Genomic DNA, 18,059 nt, shown 5'->3' with positions numbered 1-18,059 from the left:
GTTTTTGTTTTTGTTTTTGTTTTTGTTTTTGTTTTTTAAGGATCCTTTGCACCTGCAAGCAGGCTTCATAGTCTTATAGCAGCCATGGAACCCTGGGCTGACCACGGTTTTGCCTGAGTGCTTTCTGACAGGTGACAGGGGGCAGGCCAGCATAATGCCTAAATCCTTACACTCAGCATGGGACCATTCAGGCACTTCTTAGAAGTACACATTCATGGCCCTGATGCCAGAACTAACTATGTATAGGCCCAGAAGAGTGAATGGCAAATGGTTCAAGTGCTTTAGGTGGTTTCCATACATGTTAAAATGAGACTTGATAGTGTAAAGAATTTCCAATACACTGCACACAGTTTTACTGGAATTTGAAAGTGTGCTAACAGTTTGCAATAGAAAGTGCTATTTTAGAATAGATTATGAATCACTTTAATGTCTCGAGAATTTTGTTCTTAAGATTCTCATTTAATGTTAGAAACCATTGTCTTTTCATCTAATAAATTGTGTGTTTGGTGTGGGAAGACTGACTCAGTTGAAATTACTGGAACAGATCCTGAGATAAGTATTTTAATAGAGATGGCTCATTCCAGAGGCACTTACAGAAAGCACAAAGAGAAACAGTAAGGACAAAAGCTGGTCAAGGGTGTCTTACCAAAAACTGAGTAAGAATGTAAAAAGATGGGGCTCCAGCTGAGGAAGACCCTTGTAAGAAACTGCCTGTGTAATATACCTCAGAGATGGCACCCAGAAAGGGTTTGTCAACCAAGGCACAGAAGCCAGTACTATAGCCAGCCTGTGACAAAAGAAAAAGCTTCACAGTGTGGTCAACTAAAAAGGAAGCCAGAAACTGAAGAACGATACACCCTCCTTGGATCAGCTGGGAGTGGGTGAGTTTGTAGAGGGAAGAGAGATGCTGTGTGTTTATTGGATGTTAAAAAGGAGGCTGCTAGGTGTCTTTATCACACCCATGTATGTTCATGTCACCTCTGAATTGGTTACATGTTTCTTTCCAGGTGTGGAGGTGAGGGAGGGATACTATAATGGTGGGTCTGGCAGACATTGAACTTATGACATCAAAAACAGTAAATCAGAAGAGATGATGATTTCTGCATGTGTCTATTTTTAGAAGCTATACTGTCCCTTGGGTGGCTTCTAATGTCTCCTGAATGAAAATTTAAGTATGTCCAGGTGAGCACGGATATTAGAAATTTTAGAATCACCCTACCAGCAGGAAGAGGATGAAGGCATTTATTTGCCTCCCCATTTGTTGAGCTTTGACTTCAGCAATTCCCAATGTTGTTCCATTTCCAGGAAGTGTTTAAGTTTTACCACAGCACTTAGCATTTGATACATACACATCAGGTTCTAGCTATTTTGCTCTGAATGAGGATTTCTTTGTTCATTTCTGATTTGGAAAAGGCAAAAAATCAGAAGGCTGGGGACCTTTCCCATCTGTTGAGCTTTGTCCAATTTTGTACCTTTCTAATAATAACCTTATTAGGAATAGAGGCTAAAAAATTGGTTGAAGTTAAAATGTCAATTCCTTAGAGAATGGGAGAGGAATAAAATTGAGTGAGCATGAGAAAGAATTCATAGTCAGAATTAAGGACTTAGTAGGAATTAGAAATCATTTATTTTCAGGAAACCTAAAACAGACAGTGTGCATTCTACTTTATAAAAAAAGAGAATAGTGAATTTTAAGATACATTAATGACATTTAAGTCAACACTGATCATTTCATGGAAAGAATGGATTTAAAAGCATCTACAGACAACATATTCTTTAAAATGTTTAAAAACAAACTGAGACAAAATTAGCAACAGCGTAGGATCACTACCATGTCTCAGCTGAGTTTGTATGTGTGTGCTTAGTGTGAACACGGCATGGGTTGATCTGACAAATACTGGAATTCTTTTCTGCGTATAGTAGCATTTTGTTTAAGCAGTTAGCAGTTGGCACCTCAGTTCCAAGAGGCATTTTATTGCTAAACATATTTCTAACACCATGTGGTATTTTGAATGTAATTGGCCCCCATAATCTCACAGGGAGTGGCACTATTAGAAGGTGTGGCATTGTTGGAGAGGTACCGTCTTGTTAGAGGGAGTGTATCACTGTGGGGGCAGACTTTGAGGTTTCCTATGCTCAGGACATGATCCAGTGTCTTGGTCCACTTCTGTTGCCTGCAAGATGTTGTACTCTCAGCTGCTATTCCAGCACCGTGTCTGCCTGCATGCCACCATGTTCTCTGCCATGATGGTAATGGCCTGAACCTCTGAAACTATAGACAAGTCCCAGTTAAAAGTTTTACTTTTAAGAGTTGCAAAGCCATGGTGTCTCTTCACAACAATAGGAACCCTGACTAAGACACATCATAAGATTACTTGTCAATGGCAAGAGAAGGTAGTTCAAATCCATTATCTTGAAATAATGAAGATCAGAAAGCCCATTGCTTAGAACTCTGGACATTGTCCATTGCTGATAAGCCCAACACCATCACAACTATTTTTACTGTCAACTACAAGACTGCTTTACTATTGGAAAGAATGGCTTCAGGAATTTGGAAATGCAGGAAAGTATGAAACTTTGATAACTCAATCAAAGACTTTCAGGGTCAAACTTCAGCTAAGCATAAACACTTGATGATGATAGACACCATAAATAGTTTAGGTAATGGCCATAAGAGTTCACATTCTGGATTTGTATTCATTTTCCATTGGACAGTCTGTAAACAATGAGAATTATGTTGACATCCTCTGACTCTAAAAACACTAATGAATTATGATACCCTTGAAACTTCCAGAACCTGGAGTCTCAATATAATACAGGCTGAGCTAAAAGATAATAGAAATATTGAATGACATATTCCTCACAATGATAATAGTAAGCAATCGCCTTCACCATTGATAAGTTATGAGTAGAGCAGGATAGAGCCAAGTGACACCAAACTTACCATATGAATAGCAGTTATCTGCCCAAATACAAAATGATGAATGCTTAACTATCATTTTGCTCTTTGCCATAATCCCTGGGAATCATTGTCCAATTTGTCCCATACTAGCATTTGGGCCTTCTTTGTGTGGTGGCATTGCAAATTTCTGCTGTGGTGAAATTGCAGTAATAACTTTCTTTGGATAAGGATCAGGTAAAGAAATACATACCAACAGACACATTACACAACAAACATGCATGTGTACTTATAATTAAAAGAAGTGTTTGAAATTTTTCATATGTTGATCACTGCATCACACTGTCCACATCCTGAGAGGAATGTGAGGACAGAGAATCAGTAAGGCAGTGCTTATTTCTTTACACCACATCAGCACAATATGGGCTTGTGCTGAAAGAGTAGAACCATGTTTTAGCTCCTCAAATTCTTTAATGATTTACTCCTTACATCTCTGGGGTGTACAGAGTTCATAAGTACACAGGGAGGTGCATAAATAATGAGAACTGCTGTGCTCCCCCATCCCCCCTCACACTTTATACCACCTTCAGTTTAATGACAGTTCTTATTTAGAAAAAAAACCCACAGTAGTTTCTGCAACTTTGAGAAAGGGTGCTAGGAGAACATTTTCATATAAAAAAGCTTTGAAAATCACTGCCTTCTACTTATGTCTGATCTTATGATTTCAGTGAGTTACTCAATGTTTTGTTCCCTCAGTCTCTTTTTGTTTTATTATTATTTTTACAAGTCTGAGCCTGCCTGCATGTATGTATGTGTACAATGTAAGTATAGAGCCCACACAGACTAGACAAGGGCTTCAGATACCCGAGAACTGGAAGTAAAAACAGTGAAATGCCATGCTGGTTCTGAGAACCATATCTGGGTCATCTGAGCAATTAACAAGTGCTCTTAACCATTGAACCATCTCCAGCTTTGTGTGTGTGTGTGTGTGTGTGTGTGTGTGTTTATGTATACTGCACATCATAGTACTTAAATGATATGGGAATTTAGCAAACTATTTATATACATGTAGATAGCTTTGTTCTTCATCATCATATAATTTCCTTGGGGAGACAAAGTTTACACACACACACACACACACACACACACAAAGAGAAGAATGTTTGTATGTTATATAATTTAGTACTCAGAGTATCCATATATATATATATATATATATATATATATATATAATGACTGACACATAGTGAGTACTCAATAAATAATAAATTACATGATTTTGATTATTAAAGCACTGCAAAAAATTGTTTACTAAATTTCATTTAGTAAAATCTGTATTTGACCTTAGTGCCAGATTTATGGGAATCATACTATCCACTACTTATTATTGAAGACGATATACCAGTGACGGAAATAGTGTTCTTATGCTTGGGAAGCTTACAAAGGGAATGAAATTACATCAAAAGCAACATGCCCTTTTAACTACTTGCATAAGTACAATTGTGCAACAGATACAAGGAAGAGAAGAAGTTATCATTTGAAAAATAGTTGTCCAAGGTAGGTCAGAGAAGTCAAAAAGAGGAACCCAAAGCTGTGACAGTTCATGTGTAGCTCTGTCTAAAGCAACACTGTCTTTGAGAACCTCTTTTATATTCTCTCTCCCTTTCCTGTTTTCCAATTCCCCTTCTTCTCATTCTTCTTTCTTTGTCTCAACCTAGAAAAAAAAAAACTTTATGAACCTTACCAATTAAGTGCCAATGTGCCCCCAAACTGTCATTTTAAATCTTGATCAAACTCCCACTAAAGGCTCTGTCATTTATGTTGTCAATCACACTAAGGAGCTAATTTATCCTACCAATTAGCATTTCGTTATTAAAAGTAAATAAATGCTTTAATGGTGTTTCCTAGTTGTTCCAAAAGTTAGAATGTTAGAATGTGATGAAAGAAAAACGGACAGACAGCAGCTAGCTCTTCAACAGAACTTTCAGAGAGGTTTGGGGTCTGAGAAGACTCTGTTGGTAAAATGCTGCTTGTACAAACATGAGGTACTGACTTTGAGTGGCCAGAATCCACGTAGAAAGTCAGATGTGGCAGATGTGTCATGGCATACTTATAACCCTGAAGCTGTGGGGGTGGAAACAGGAGGATCATTTTGAGTTTACTTGGCCATGTAGACTGCCTGAATCTGTGAGGTCCACATGCAGTTAGAGAACCTGCTTCAAAAAAAGCTGTGCATGGCGGTGCATGCCTTTAATCCCACATCTTGGGAGGTAGAGGCAGGAGGTTCTCTGTCAATTCAAGGCTAGGCTGGTCTCTATAGAGATTGTGTTCCAGGACAACCAGAACTATTTAGAGAAATCCTCAAACACACACACACACACACACACACACACACACACACACACACACACACACACACACACATACACGACCTAGAGAGATGCCTCAGTTCACAGCACTGTTAGCAGTTAACTGTAGGGGAACCTGTAGCCAGCCTAGTTAACATAGATAGTTAGGATGTGACATAAGCAGATTGCTGTATCTTCTTAATTTTGGATACTTTAAATTGCTAAGTTTTAATCCTCTTTTAGACTAAAAGGGGAATTGTAGGGGAAGCTGTAGCCATGCCTACTTAGGGGCTGGCTACACGTGTACCTGACCACGCTTGTGAGGGCGTGGTCAGAGTGACGTAGTGTGATTGCGTTTGTGCTTTCGGTTTCACTTTGCTTCTTGCTGTACAGACTGCTGCCACAACGGCTGGCCAGGTCGCTCTGTAAGTAAGGCTTTTCCCTATTAAATACCCTTATATTTCTACCTGACTCCGTATTGGTAATTTCCCACAATAGTTAACAGCACTGGCTATTTTTCTGTGGATCTGGGTTTAATTCTGTAGTGGTTCTCAACTGTCTATCTCTATGGCAAGGCTATCCAACTACTTTCTCTGACCTATGCAGATTCCAGGCATCCACCTGGTACACACACATCCACCCATTCAGGAAAACATTCTTTATTTTTATTTTATGGATATATATATATATATATATATTATATATATAATATATATATATATTAAAGGGTGATTGAGAAAGAATTCAAAAATCAACCTCTGCCAACCCCATCTGCCAGACACATACAGGATTTTGGGATAGTACATCTTTGATTGACACAATAAAGATACAAGGATCCTGCAATGTCAACAGAAACTCCAAAAATTTAAAAATAAAGGCAGGTGTGATGGCAGCCATCTATATCCCAGCATTCAAGAGCTGGGAAAAATGTCAGGTCAACTCGAGTCTCAGTAACATAGCAAATTCAAGGCCAAACAGACAAACCCAAAATGTGTTTTAAAGAGCAGTGGAAACAATAATACAGTAATTCATTGACCTAAAGATAATTGCCAAGCCTTCATATTCTCCGCAAAGTATTGAAATTTTGACTTTACTTTTAGTCACTGTTTAGTCTTTGTTGAACTGTATGGGAAAGAGGAAGATGGTCTAGGCCATTTAAAGGCAGAGTGCATTTTCTTGCATCAGCACCCATCCTTACACATTGAGAAACAGTTGGTATTACCGTGCTGGCCAACTCTCAGTGGTGGCATGATTCCATCTCCCACGGGGTGTGGGAAGACCCAAGTGCACAGCAGAAACAATAAATCTAGCAAATCCGTTTATGAAATAACTTTGGCAGTAATGGCAAGAGGATTTGGATGGAAGTATCTGTGGTCTTCCAGCTGGAAGATCAGACCACAGCTTCCAAAGCAAAAGGCAGAGTAGGATGGCAGATAGTGGCTGCTTGGAGAAGAATAGAAAAGAGCCAGGACTCCATGCTGAGCACAGGAGAACCAGACAAGACAGTGGGCTCTGGAACAGCCCCTGCTTCCCAGTAGCAACATGAGGATTTCTGGTGCCATCTGCTGGATCGAGTTGGGATTTCAAATCCCACTTGCACTAGCACTTGTTTGCTTCCCTGTACCTTCTGTGCTAGGGGGAAGGCTGCAGCAAAAACAAAAAGCAGGCAAGAGAAATGACACCCAAAAGCACAGTAATGTGAACATGTTTCCCAAGCCTTGGGAAGATTAGAGCACTGTGTGGAGCGCGGTGTGGTCATTGGTCACCGATGCATGGTGTTTCTACGCATTGGTTCTACAGTCCATTCTGTGATCCTATTGACCAACACAGACCACTAGGGCAACGGGATGGAGTTTCTACCCCAAATCCATAAATTCCTTGCTAAAAATCACTTAAGGACTATACACCTTATACTTTTTGCCCTCTTTCTATATTGGAGAGAATACAGTGGTTTGGTTTTCTTTTGTTGTTTAGGAATAGAAAAAAAAAAAAACACTGGAAAGCTTAATCTATTATCTCTAACTTGGGACTTAGGTGAACATAGCAGTTCACTGGCTGTTCTTTGTGAAAACAGACCAACTTGTTGGGTGTGCATTCTGTAGGGCTAGTGTGGACCTCTCTTCTCAGATGGCAAGTTTCTCATATATTTCAATGAATTTTCAATGATTGTTGTGGAAATGTATGGGTACATTGACATTGATTTTAACATGCAGTTCTCAAAATGTTTTAATCACATGAAATCTACAGTACAAAATAATGATCCCTTTGAAACTCATTTGGAATTTTGTCATTCTGGCCATCTCACACTGGAGACCTCTAATGCAAATGTGAGGACACTAGAAGATGATATTCATTGCAAACCTAGCATGGTTCCTTCATCTCTTATCCTCCTGATGATAGTATTATGTGGGAATAATCCTTATTCTCATTGGCAGACAGAAAACTAAGGCTTACCACTTGGTATTTTCTTTAAAGTTATACTAAAAAAAAGGAAGTATTGATGGTAACAACATGTGTTTAGCTTTATTTAACCTACTGTTTCTCAGTATATCTGGTTGCAGAACATTGAATAATTTTTGTGGGAACACTGTTACATAGAATGCAGTTCTGGCAATGCTTATGTATGTTATTTTATTATTACAGGGAAGGAGCAGGAAGGAAGTCACTCTTCCGTATTATTCTGTCGACTTCTCCTGGAATTAGTCTAGGGTCCTGGGCCTTCTGCAGAGGCCTTCCACCTGCTTCCGTGGCTGCTGTGACGCAAGAGAAACCCTTGTATAAATATTCAGTGAATCCTGCAAAGGAAACAAGTGTAATTTAGTTGAGCCACAAGCCTGAGTGAAATAACAGCGTGTTGCTGTTATTGTTTAGTCAATTAAATTGTCCTCTGTACTTGTAGGATCTGTTCCGCATTTAATCCCAGCGAGATACACTCTCTGGCAGCGTGGTTGATTTCTTTGCTTCAGATTGTCTTATTTAGCACAACTAAAGATTTGAGAACAAACATCTGAAGACACGAAGATAAATTTGTTGGGCCTTACTAAAGACACAGAAGTCCTAAGGTCCTGCCTGTGACAGATGGTCTGTCCTTACTCATGGCTTGTCTCCCTGACAGGGCTTCATTCCTCCCTTGCCTTCTTTTTTGCTGAATTCAATTAATGTAAGCTCAGCCTTGTGGAAGGTGGAAGGTCACCTTTGTGATAATTACATTGCTAAATGGAGATGTGGACCAGGCTCCATAGCTCTGAACTGTATGTGGTACATGCTCTTTGCACACTACTAAGTACCCATGTCTAATGCTGAAAGAAACTTATGTGGTGAGAGGATTTGAATCAGATTAACAGGAAGAACCCCATTTTCCTTGTCTCCTGTTACTCTGCTGGGTTGAGTTGCTGCTCCCACTGGCAGCTTTGCTCTGCTTAGATGTGTTCCCTTCCTTCAGCTTGCTGTTTGCTTTGGTTTTCCCAGGAGTGATGTAGACTTTCAGGCAGATTTTCTAATGCATCGTGGTAATAAATGCTACTATACAATTATGAATACTTCACTATTTTATTATGACCTAACATTTTTGATATTGTATTTAAAAAGCACGACTAGAAAACTAGAATTTACTAAAAATCCACATGAGGCCTCGGAATTGTAGCACTGATGTGCTTGTGTATGAAAGAGACCCTATTGCTAAGAAAACAATGAAGAAGGAAATTTTAATTCAGTCCCTTAATCCGTTTCACTGATTTGAAATGTTCACTGATAAAATGTGAGTTGTGTTGTTTAAATAAGAAAGATGAGAAAAAGTTGTACACTTTTCTAGTTGCTGAGAAAAAAAAGCAGTCAAAAACTACTTAAGGAAGGATGCAGTGTTCAAGAAGGAACACAGTCCATTCTGACAGAGAAGCCAGGGTAGTGGCAGCAGAAGTATGCTGGCAACTGGTGAGAATGTAACAGAAGATAGGAAGGAGAGAGAGAGAGAGAGAGAGAGAGAGAGAGAGAGAGAGAGAGAGAGAAGAGAGAGAGAGAGAGAGAGCAGGGGTGTCAGATCCCCTGGGACTAGAGTCAAAGTCAGTTGTGAGTCTTCTCAAGGTGGATGCTGTGAAAGAAAGCCAGATCCACTGACAGCATATACCCTTATCTTCTGAGCTGTCCCTCCAGCCCCCTCCCCCTTTATGTTAGGTCAGTATAACTTCTTAGTTCTGGTAAAGAAATCTGTGCCCTAGTCCATGGGATAGTGCTACTCAAATTCATGGTGGGTCTTTCCAGCTCAGATAAACTTTTCTGGAAACAACCTCATAGATATACCTGGAGTATGTTTCCATGGTGATTCTTTTTTTTCTCTGTTTTTAACTAAAATTAGAAATAAAGTTGTTTTACATGTCATTCCCAGTTCCCTCTACCTCCTCTCCTCTCCTGCCCCTCACTGACCTCCTATGCCAACCACTTTCTGCTTCCCAGGGAAGGTGAGGCCTTCCATGGGAATCTTCAGAGTCGGCCACATCATTTGGAACAGGCCTCCCCCATGTGTCTAGATTGACAGAGTATCCCTCTATGCAGAATGGGCTCCCAAAGTTCATTCTTTTGCTAGGGATAAATACTGATCTACTAACAGAGGCCCCATAGATTGCTAAGGCCTCCTCACTGACACCTATGTTCAGGAGTCTGGATCAGTCCTATGCTGGTTTCCCAGCTGTCAGTCTGGGGTCCATGAGCTCCCCATTGTTCAGGTCAGCTGTTTCTGTGTTTTCTCAAGCCTAGTCTTGACTCCTTTGCTCATCATTCCTCCCTCTCTGTGACTGGATTCCAGAGTTCAGCTCAGTGTTTAGCTGTGGGTGTCTGCTTCCATCAGCTACTGGATGAAGGCTCTAGGATGGCATATAAGGTAGTCATCAATCTTATTATTAGAGAAGGGCTTTTAAGGTAGCCTCTCCACTATTGATTAGATTGTTAATTGGGCTCATCCTTGTAGATCTCTGGACATTTCCCTAGTGCCAGATTTCTCTTTAAACCTATAATGGCTCCCTCTGTTATGGAACTCTCTTTTCTTGCTCTCCTCTATTCATCCCCCAACTCAGTCATCCTGTTCCCTCATGTCCTTGTTTCCCTCCTCTTCTCCCCTTCTCTTTCTACTAACTTCCTCTCCCCCCCATGGTCCTCCCAAGCTCAGGAGATCTTGTCCCTTCCCCCTTCTCCAGGGGGCCATGTATGTCTCTCTTAGGCTAAATCCAGTCAAGTTGACATCAAGAATACATCATTGCAGAAATAGTCTTTCCTAATAGAATTCTAACATTGCTATAGAAATAAATACAAAGAATTTAGAAATTCTAGCATGCCTTGAAATAATTAAATTAATAATGTCTCCAATTCAGAATTCGGTCCTTTAGCTAAGCAATGCCAATAATCTGATACAGCATTGGTGAACCTTAAATGTAGTGACCTGGAAAGAGATCAATATTACTAAAATATTTAAATTATTAGGAAAACTGATTTGGATTTCCAGTGGTCATTCCTTATCTACACTCAGCTCCAAAATTCTTTTATGTAAACATGTCTTCCTGGAGAATGAGCACTGTCATCTGGGACTGGTAATCTGTGAGAAGGGTAACACCCTCACCCTGCTTCTTCTTTAATTCTCTGCTGGGTTTCAGCCTCCCTGTTATTCTGGTAGTAGTCATTTAAGTTCGAAGGTCTAAGCTGTTGACCTCTGTCCTCTTTTGTCCCCCTAACTAAATGATGTTTCTATATTTCTAATGAGTTTCTTAAAATATTGCCTTCTTTCAGTAATGTTCAGCTAAAAGAAAAATCCAAGAACTCATGTGATCTTATTAATAATTTATGAAAAAATAACCTTGACCTAAGAGAATTCTATTCCTCTTTTTGTGGGCATTTCTCCAAATAACAGTTTGCATACATTATAGTGTGTGGGGTGGTGGGGAGAGAAACTGATTATTTGAAACTTGATGCCACAGTACTACATAGATTTATATGTATAAATATTTTTCATTTTGAAAAATGAAAAAGAGACATGACATCTCTAACTTATCATTACTAAGTATCATTCTAATAGCAATACTCTTGTAGAAGGAAGTCTCAAATATTTAATAACCACTAAAATGTCCAGCATACAGTCCTCAATTTTCAGTTCACAATTTTATCAAATCACAAAGGCTCAACTTATGCTAGTTATTGTGTTTAAAATTTAAGACAATTAAAAGATACAGAGCAGATATTAGTATCAATATTTTGCATTATATAAGACAGACTGAATTAGTTAAGAAGTAGACCCAAAATACAATGTCTTATATTAGCTCAGTGTGACAGCACAGACAGTGGAGAAAAGTTTTTCTCTGTGCCAGAGCCAATGTGATTTTTAAAGGTCCCCTAGGCATGATATAGTGGCCTAGTCCGCATGCTGCAAGTATAGCGAATAGGCACAAGCAAGTAGGCACAAACACACAGGCACAGTTATGCAGGCACAGGCACACAGTTTTGGAACTGTCCTGCATCACTTCTGCTCACAGTATCTGGGCTGGAATCAAGAAGGTGGCTTTGAAATAAAGATGTGGGACCAGTGATTTTAATCACCATCTCAGAAAGCCAGTAGAGGACTTGCCAGTTTGAAAGTCTGCAAAAAATTCCTAAAAGACACTATCTCCCTATGCACATGCAGCATACTCAAACAGAGGGACACACAGGTGCACAACTATGGCAAGGATGTCTCAGCTGATGACTTCAAAAGGAACTGTCTGCAGTAACTGTTAATAACCTTTTCCTTGTTTCAAATTTATACTGCTAAAATGATTCTTTGTTGTAGTATTCTTGGGGGAAGGTGAGTACTGCAGATTACTTCTCTACTGTCCCTGTGGGAAGGCACACTGCATCATGGTCTGGAAAGAAATGCTTGCCTGTCTTCTTTGTGGATGTTCCATACTGTTCTCTTCTCTCTCCTGTTTATTTCAAACCACAGTGTGAGAGATTACTTTCACCATTTGCACAAACTCTCCTTGTTACCATGTAGTCATCCCTCAGTCCTGCAATAGAGTAATTTCTTAACAATAACGACATGACAAACCTCACAGCTAAGCACTGAGACATACTCCTGGAATGCAGTTTTAGAGAGGGAGGAGGGATGAGCAAAGGAGTCAAGACCATGCTGGAGAAAGCTACAGAAACAGCTGACCTGAGCTAGTGAGAGCACAGGGACCCCATTCTTAAAGCTGGGGAACCAGCATTGGACCTAACCAAGCCCTCTGAATGTGGGTGGTACCATTTAGGAGGCCTGGGCAGTCTATGGGACCTCCACCAGCGGAACCACTATGTATCCCTAGTGCACAAATGGACTTGGGAGCCCAGTCCCTATGGAGGGATACTATTTCAGCACAGACACAGGGAGGAAGGCCTAGGTCCTACCCAAATAATGTGACAGATTTTTTTATGATCCCCCCATGGGAGGCCTCACTATCCTTGGGGAGTGGGTGGGAGGTGGGTTGAGGGGGGTCATTGGGGAGCATGGGAGGATGGGAGGGAGAGGAAATGGGGTGGGGGGATTGATATGTAAAAGAAGATTGTTTCTAAATAAAAAAACAATAACAACATGCAATGTAGAATTCACATACTTGAATTTTTCTAATCTGTTCACATGGCACAGATTATCTTAAAAAGGGGCAATTAAATCCTAAATTAGCTCTTCTATTTTTTGCTACTAATAATTTAGAATCACTTTTGGATCTATGTCATCTGTAGCTTGGCCTTAACATTTTCTAATCCATATTTTAAGTTTAAGCTTTTTCTTCATGTGTACATGCATTTTTCCATTTTATACAGAGATAGATTTTTTAACACCCAAATGTTGGGTTTATATCTTTTTAGATTCTTATGGAACTCCCACGTATATTCTAATACTTTTCATTGTTACTAAATCATTGATATGCCTTTATAATTACTAATGAAGAAAATTAAAAGTGAAAAAGAAGCTTTGCTATTACTGGTATGATGATTAAAAAGTATTTTTCTCAGTTAAAACTGGAACTTGTCACATTCTTCATGCTCCATAAAAAATCTCACTTATAAGTGATCATGTGTACCATAAGAACAATAATGATAGAACCTGAAAATGGAGAACAAGCTTTCGTTTTTTTTAATTACACATTATCTGTATTACTCAGCAAGCTCATGGGATTCTGAGGACATGTATGAAAATAGGAATAGGTATCAGTATTAAAAGCAAGTGCAAACAATTATATATTTGACTGAAAAATGTAACAATATAGCAAATATGCACTGAATTACATTTCTTATTATTCAAGACACTATGAAGCAATCTTTTTTCCATAGGACAAAGAAAAACGCTCAAATCCATTTCTCATTTTAAAACATCCTTGATCAGAGCTGGAGAGATGGCTCAGAGGTTAAGAGCACTGACTGTTCTCCCAGAGGGCCTGAGTTCAATTTCCAGCAACCACATGGTGGCTCACAACCACCTTGAATAAGATCTGGTGCCCTCTGCTGGCCTGCAGGCAGAAGACTGTATACATAAGAAATAAATAAAATCTTTTAAAAATATTAAAAAATAAAAAAAGAAGGAAAGAAAGAAACACTACTTTCCTTCCTTTCTAAAAAAAAAAAAAGAAAATGCTTGATCACTCACTAATGGAAAATATCATCACCTGAGACCAAGTCTTGTCTACAAATACTGCTACTAAAAATACAATAATAATGTATTTAAAAGCAGCTTCACTCTTTATGTACTCTTGATATGAGCTGGAAGAGCATCTTAGAAAATGTATAATATGAATGTGTACAATGGAAAATTTGTTACAAAGCATCACATTCATATGTATATACACATGCACTTACAGATACATATGCAGGCACACTACACACACAAATACACATAAATAAACACACACATACATATAAATACTCTCTCTCACACACATACATATAAATACTCTCTCACACACACATACACATAAATACTCTCTCTCACACACACGTACACATAAATACACACACACACACACACACACACACACACACAGACACACACACACACATACTCACACACATGTTTACTTACAGCCTAGTTTTGGACTATGCCAAATAGTCAAAGTTCATCAGCCAAGATTGCTACCCCACCAGGCATGGTGGTCCACACCTTTAATTGGCAAGAACTCCATAGGTTCAAGGTCACCCTGGTCTAGGTTTATATCATGTGTTCCAGGTCACAAGCCAGGGCTACATAGTGAGATCCTGTCTCCAAAATTTGACACTTATATATTGTTTATCCTTTGTATGTATTTCTTATTCTAAAATCTACAGAAATTTCCTAGCTATAATTTTTTGTGAACATAATATAAATTGCTTTCACTATTTTACAGTTTAACTTTAGAACTGAATCTACCTCAGATACACCACAACCATTTTTTTCAGAATAGAGTTTACCCAGAACAGTAGTATATGCAGAGAGATGGTAAAAAACATTAAGTTGTGATCGAATGAGATTGCATCACTACTTGGATATTTATTAGGTATATAATGGCACTGAAATGTATTTAAAACAAGGAATATGATGTGAGATTTGAAATCTGTGAAATCTAGAAACATTATTATTTAAATATTTTCCTTTTTGAAATTTGCATTTTTCTAATGTTGACAAATGTTTTCTTCAAGTTTGTTTTTTAGCAACTCTCCTGTGCATATGTCAGCAAGCATTGCTGCATCTATGCAGCTTTCCATCTGTAACTGATTCATGACTTTTCTAATAGTATTTTTGTCCATTTACAGAGTAGGCCCTTTTAGAGCGACTCCATCTTCATGATTAACTCTGGTGACGTGTTTGTTTTCTCTTCTAGGTGGTGGAGACTAATCTGGTTGCTTTTGACTGTCACTGGATCATTATAAATGAGGTAAAGCCACCCCATTCCTACTATCAACTATCACCTTTTAACACATGGAGTCTCAGAAGGCCTCCACCTCTAAAGAGGGAGCAGAACAGGAAGCAAAGGTTCAGTGTACCGAGTGAATGCTCTCTAATAAAAATAGAAGCAAGGTTTTTATCTGAATTAAGTAATGGAAAAAAGCCTTCCCTACTGTGTCTCTTTTAGCTTTTCCTGTTGCATTCACTGCCTACTTAGAGAGATCATCTCTATGAAAAGTTCAGTTCTTTATAAGCAATGTGAATCTCCCAGGGGGAAGAGTCTGCGCTTCATTTGTATTTTAATGTCTTTTTGAAAACTTTCATATCTATCTCTCTACCTGAGGATTTAATGGTTCAGCATGAGCATGAATCAACAAAGAACAGATTTTTTTTCCACAAAGAAATACAACTGTTTTAAAAATCCAAAGACTTGTCAAATTCCTTTAGAAAGTTTTCCTAACATTTTGCAAAAGCAATACAAAGGATTGAGAGAATATTGCAATCTAAGAAGGTTGTTTCATTAGCATTTGATAGTCAAGATAAGCAAAGATAGCAACAGACAAGAACTGGACAAATAGTGTGACTGCACCTGCAACATACTATGTCCTCAGAATGATGTTGCCTAACCCTACCTATTATTTATAAATAGGTAATGTATTATTTATGTACCAATGATTTTGATGAGATTATATGATGATAAAATTGTTTTAGCAACAATATAGCCTTTTGAATAAAACTTTTGGTTTTGCAGTCAACAAAATTAGATTTCACCTTGCCTTGTTATCTGTTTCAATGGGCTTATTGTATAAACTGACAACATGACCTGTCCATGAAATGGGAATTATTGTAGATAAAAAGGAAGGGTTTTATTGTAGATGTGAGAGATAGAATTGCCAAACACCTGGAAGAGTCCAGGGCAGAGAGTGAGTAATATAAATTGGCTCTGGCCAGGAAAGAAGAAAGAGAAGAATAGCAATGGACAGAAAGGAACAGAGAGTGTAGAGGGAAGGGGAGAGGGAGAGAGAGAACACAAAGAGTGATACTGAGAAATAGCAGGGCTAGAAGAAGAATGAGTAGCTGGTGGGAGGGAAGTCAGTGAGCTGGAGGTTTAGGGTGAGGTGAGAAGGGCTAGGACTAGGATGCTATCATGGACTTTGAGATGTGCATTTGCTTTGTATGCTAATAGGCACCACAGATAAGGGAAATGGCTCCTTTTGCTAGAGGAAAACTGGATTCACAAGTTCCCCATGGGTGCTGGCTTTTGTCTCACACCAGAAGCCTTACTATATTCTAGAACTACTGTTTAGAGTCTTAGAAGTCGGAGTTTCCTTTGCACCTAACACAAACTTCTTGTAAATATATATGAGAGGCCTTACCCTGTAGCATTAATTCTAACTGGTCTTGGTAATAAAAACCCAGAGTCAGACATCAGGGGGAGAGAGGGAGCTGAAAGATCAGAGAAGCAAATTGGCCAGCCATTAGACAGTTCTTACCTCTACTAATGCTCAGACCAAAGGGGTGAGCCTGTTTTCATAATGCATCCTCAGACTGCTTAGACTGCACTGTTTCTCAGACTACATCTCTCTCTTATATTCCTTATATTCCTCTCTGCTCCTAGTCATATCACTTCTGTCTCCACTTCCTCAGTGCTAGAATTAAAAGCCTGTGATCCCAAGAGCTGGAATCACCTTTGTGTGAGCTCTGTTTCTCTTTTAGACAGATTTAATCTCACGTAGTCTAGTGTGGCCTTGAACTCACAGAGATCCATCTGCCTCTGTCTCCAGAGTGCTGGGATTAAAGGTGTGTGCCACCACTGTGTGGCTTTTATGGCTAACTGCTATGGCTAGCTTTGCACTTTGATCTTCAGGCAAGCTTTATTCGTTAGATCATAAACATAATATGATATATTATTGGGATGGGAGTGGGCTAGGGAGAGGTAAAGGAGAGAAGGGAAGGGAGGGTGATCTGTAGTTGGTATGCAAAATGAATTTTAAAAAGTTTCCACCTGATTGATTATTTACCAGACTAGAAAAGAAAAAGCAACAGTGTAAAGAATATATGAGCTTTTGTAACTTTTCACATAGTCTTCTCCATTTTTGTTTTACTAAAAGAAAACTAAAGTTTGAAGATATTAAATAATCCACCAAGTATTAAAAATTATTAAGCAGAAATAATGGGATTTTAATAGCACTCTTCCCAATGTAAAGCTTCAGTTGCTCTTGGGTTTGTTTACTTTTTGATAATATTCCTTTTGAGTTATACTTTTGAGATATCTGATGTCTTTAGTTTAATTATTTTGTAAATTTCTTTTTCTTTGTAAATAAGGAATCCTCCTAATCCCTGTTTTCATCTCACAACCAACTTCTCTTAAAGACTACATGGGTTTCAATTTGCAGAGCAAACAGGGTTCTTCTACTTCTTTGTGTCCTAAAAGCTGGCTAGGAAGAAAAAAGTAGCTTCTTGTTGCTTTGGAGGATAATCAATCAAGTGAGCACAATCTTTTTTTAAAAAAATACATTTTTATTTAAATTGAAAACAATCTTATTTTACATACCAATCCCAGTTCCCTCTCCGTCTAGTCCTCCCATCCCCTCACCAATCCCCACCCCACTCCTATTCACTCCCCATGGAGGGTGAAGATGTCATCAAAATCTGTCACATCATTTGGGGCAGGATCTGGGCCCTCCCCAGCATAGCTAGGCTGAGAGAGTATCCCTACATAGGCAATATCCCTAGTGTGCAAAGTCCATTTGTGCACTAGGGATAAATACTGGTTCCACTGCCACAGGCCACATAGATTGTCCAGTTCCCCAACTGACACCCACCTTCAGGGGCCTTTAAATGGAATGGTCATTCTTTTCCATCTTTTGATGAGACTGCAAAAGGGACCCTTTCATTATTT

The 18,059-nt window shown here is 38.9% G+C and overlaps 1 protein-coding gene across 3 annotated transcripts in view; it reads left to right on the top strand.

The window, feature by feature from the left end:
- The window catches only part of Grid2 (glutamate ionotropic receptor delta type subunit 2), a 1,393,268-nt gene that overhangs the window by 767,542 nt on the left and 607,667 nt on the right, over positions 1 to 18,059 (top strand). For all 3 annotated transcript variants that reach the window (XM_035448865.1, XM_035448866.1, XM_035448864.1), the window contains one exon: positions 15,093 to 15,146. In XM_035448865.1, the coding sequence (XP_035304756.1) occupies positions 15,093 to 15,146 (54 nt within the window). The remainder of the gene's footprint in view (positions 1 to 15,092; positions 15,147 to 18,059) is intronic.

This window comes from Cricetulus griseus, chromosome 8 (assembly GCF_003668045.3).
Source record: "Cricetulus griseus strain 17A/GY chromosome 8, alternate assembly CriGri-PICRH-1.0, whole genome shotgun sequence".
Taxonomy (NCBI): domain Eukaryota; kingdom Metazoa; phylum Chordata; class Mammalia; order Rodentia; family Cricetidae; genus Cricetulus; species Cricetulus griseus.
This window is presented reverse-complemented; position numbering and strand designations above follow the sequence as displayed.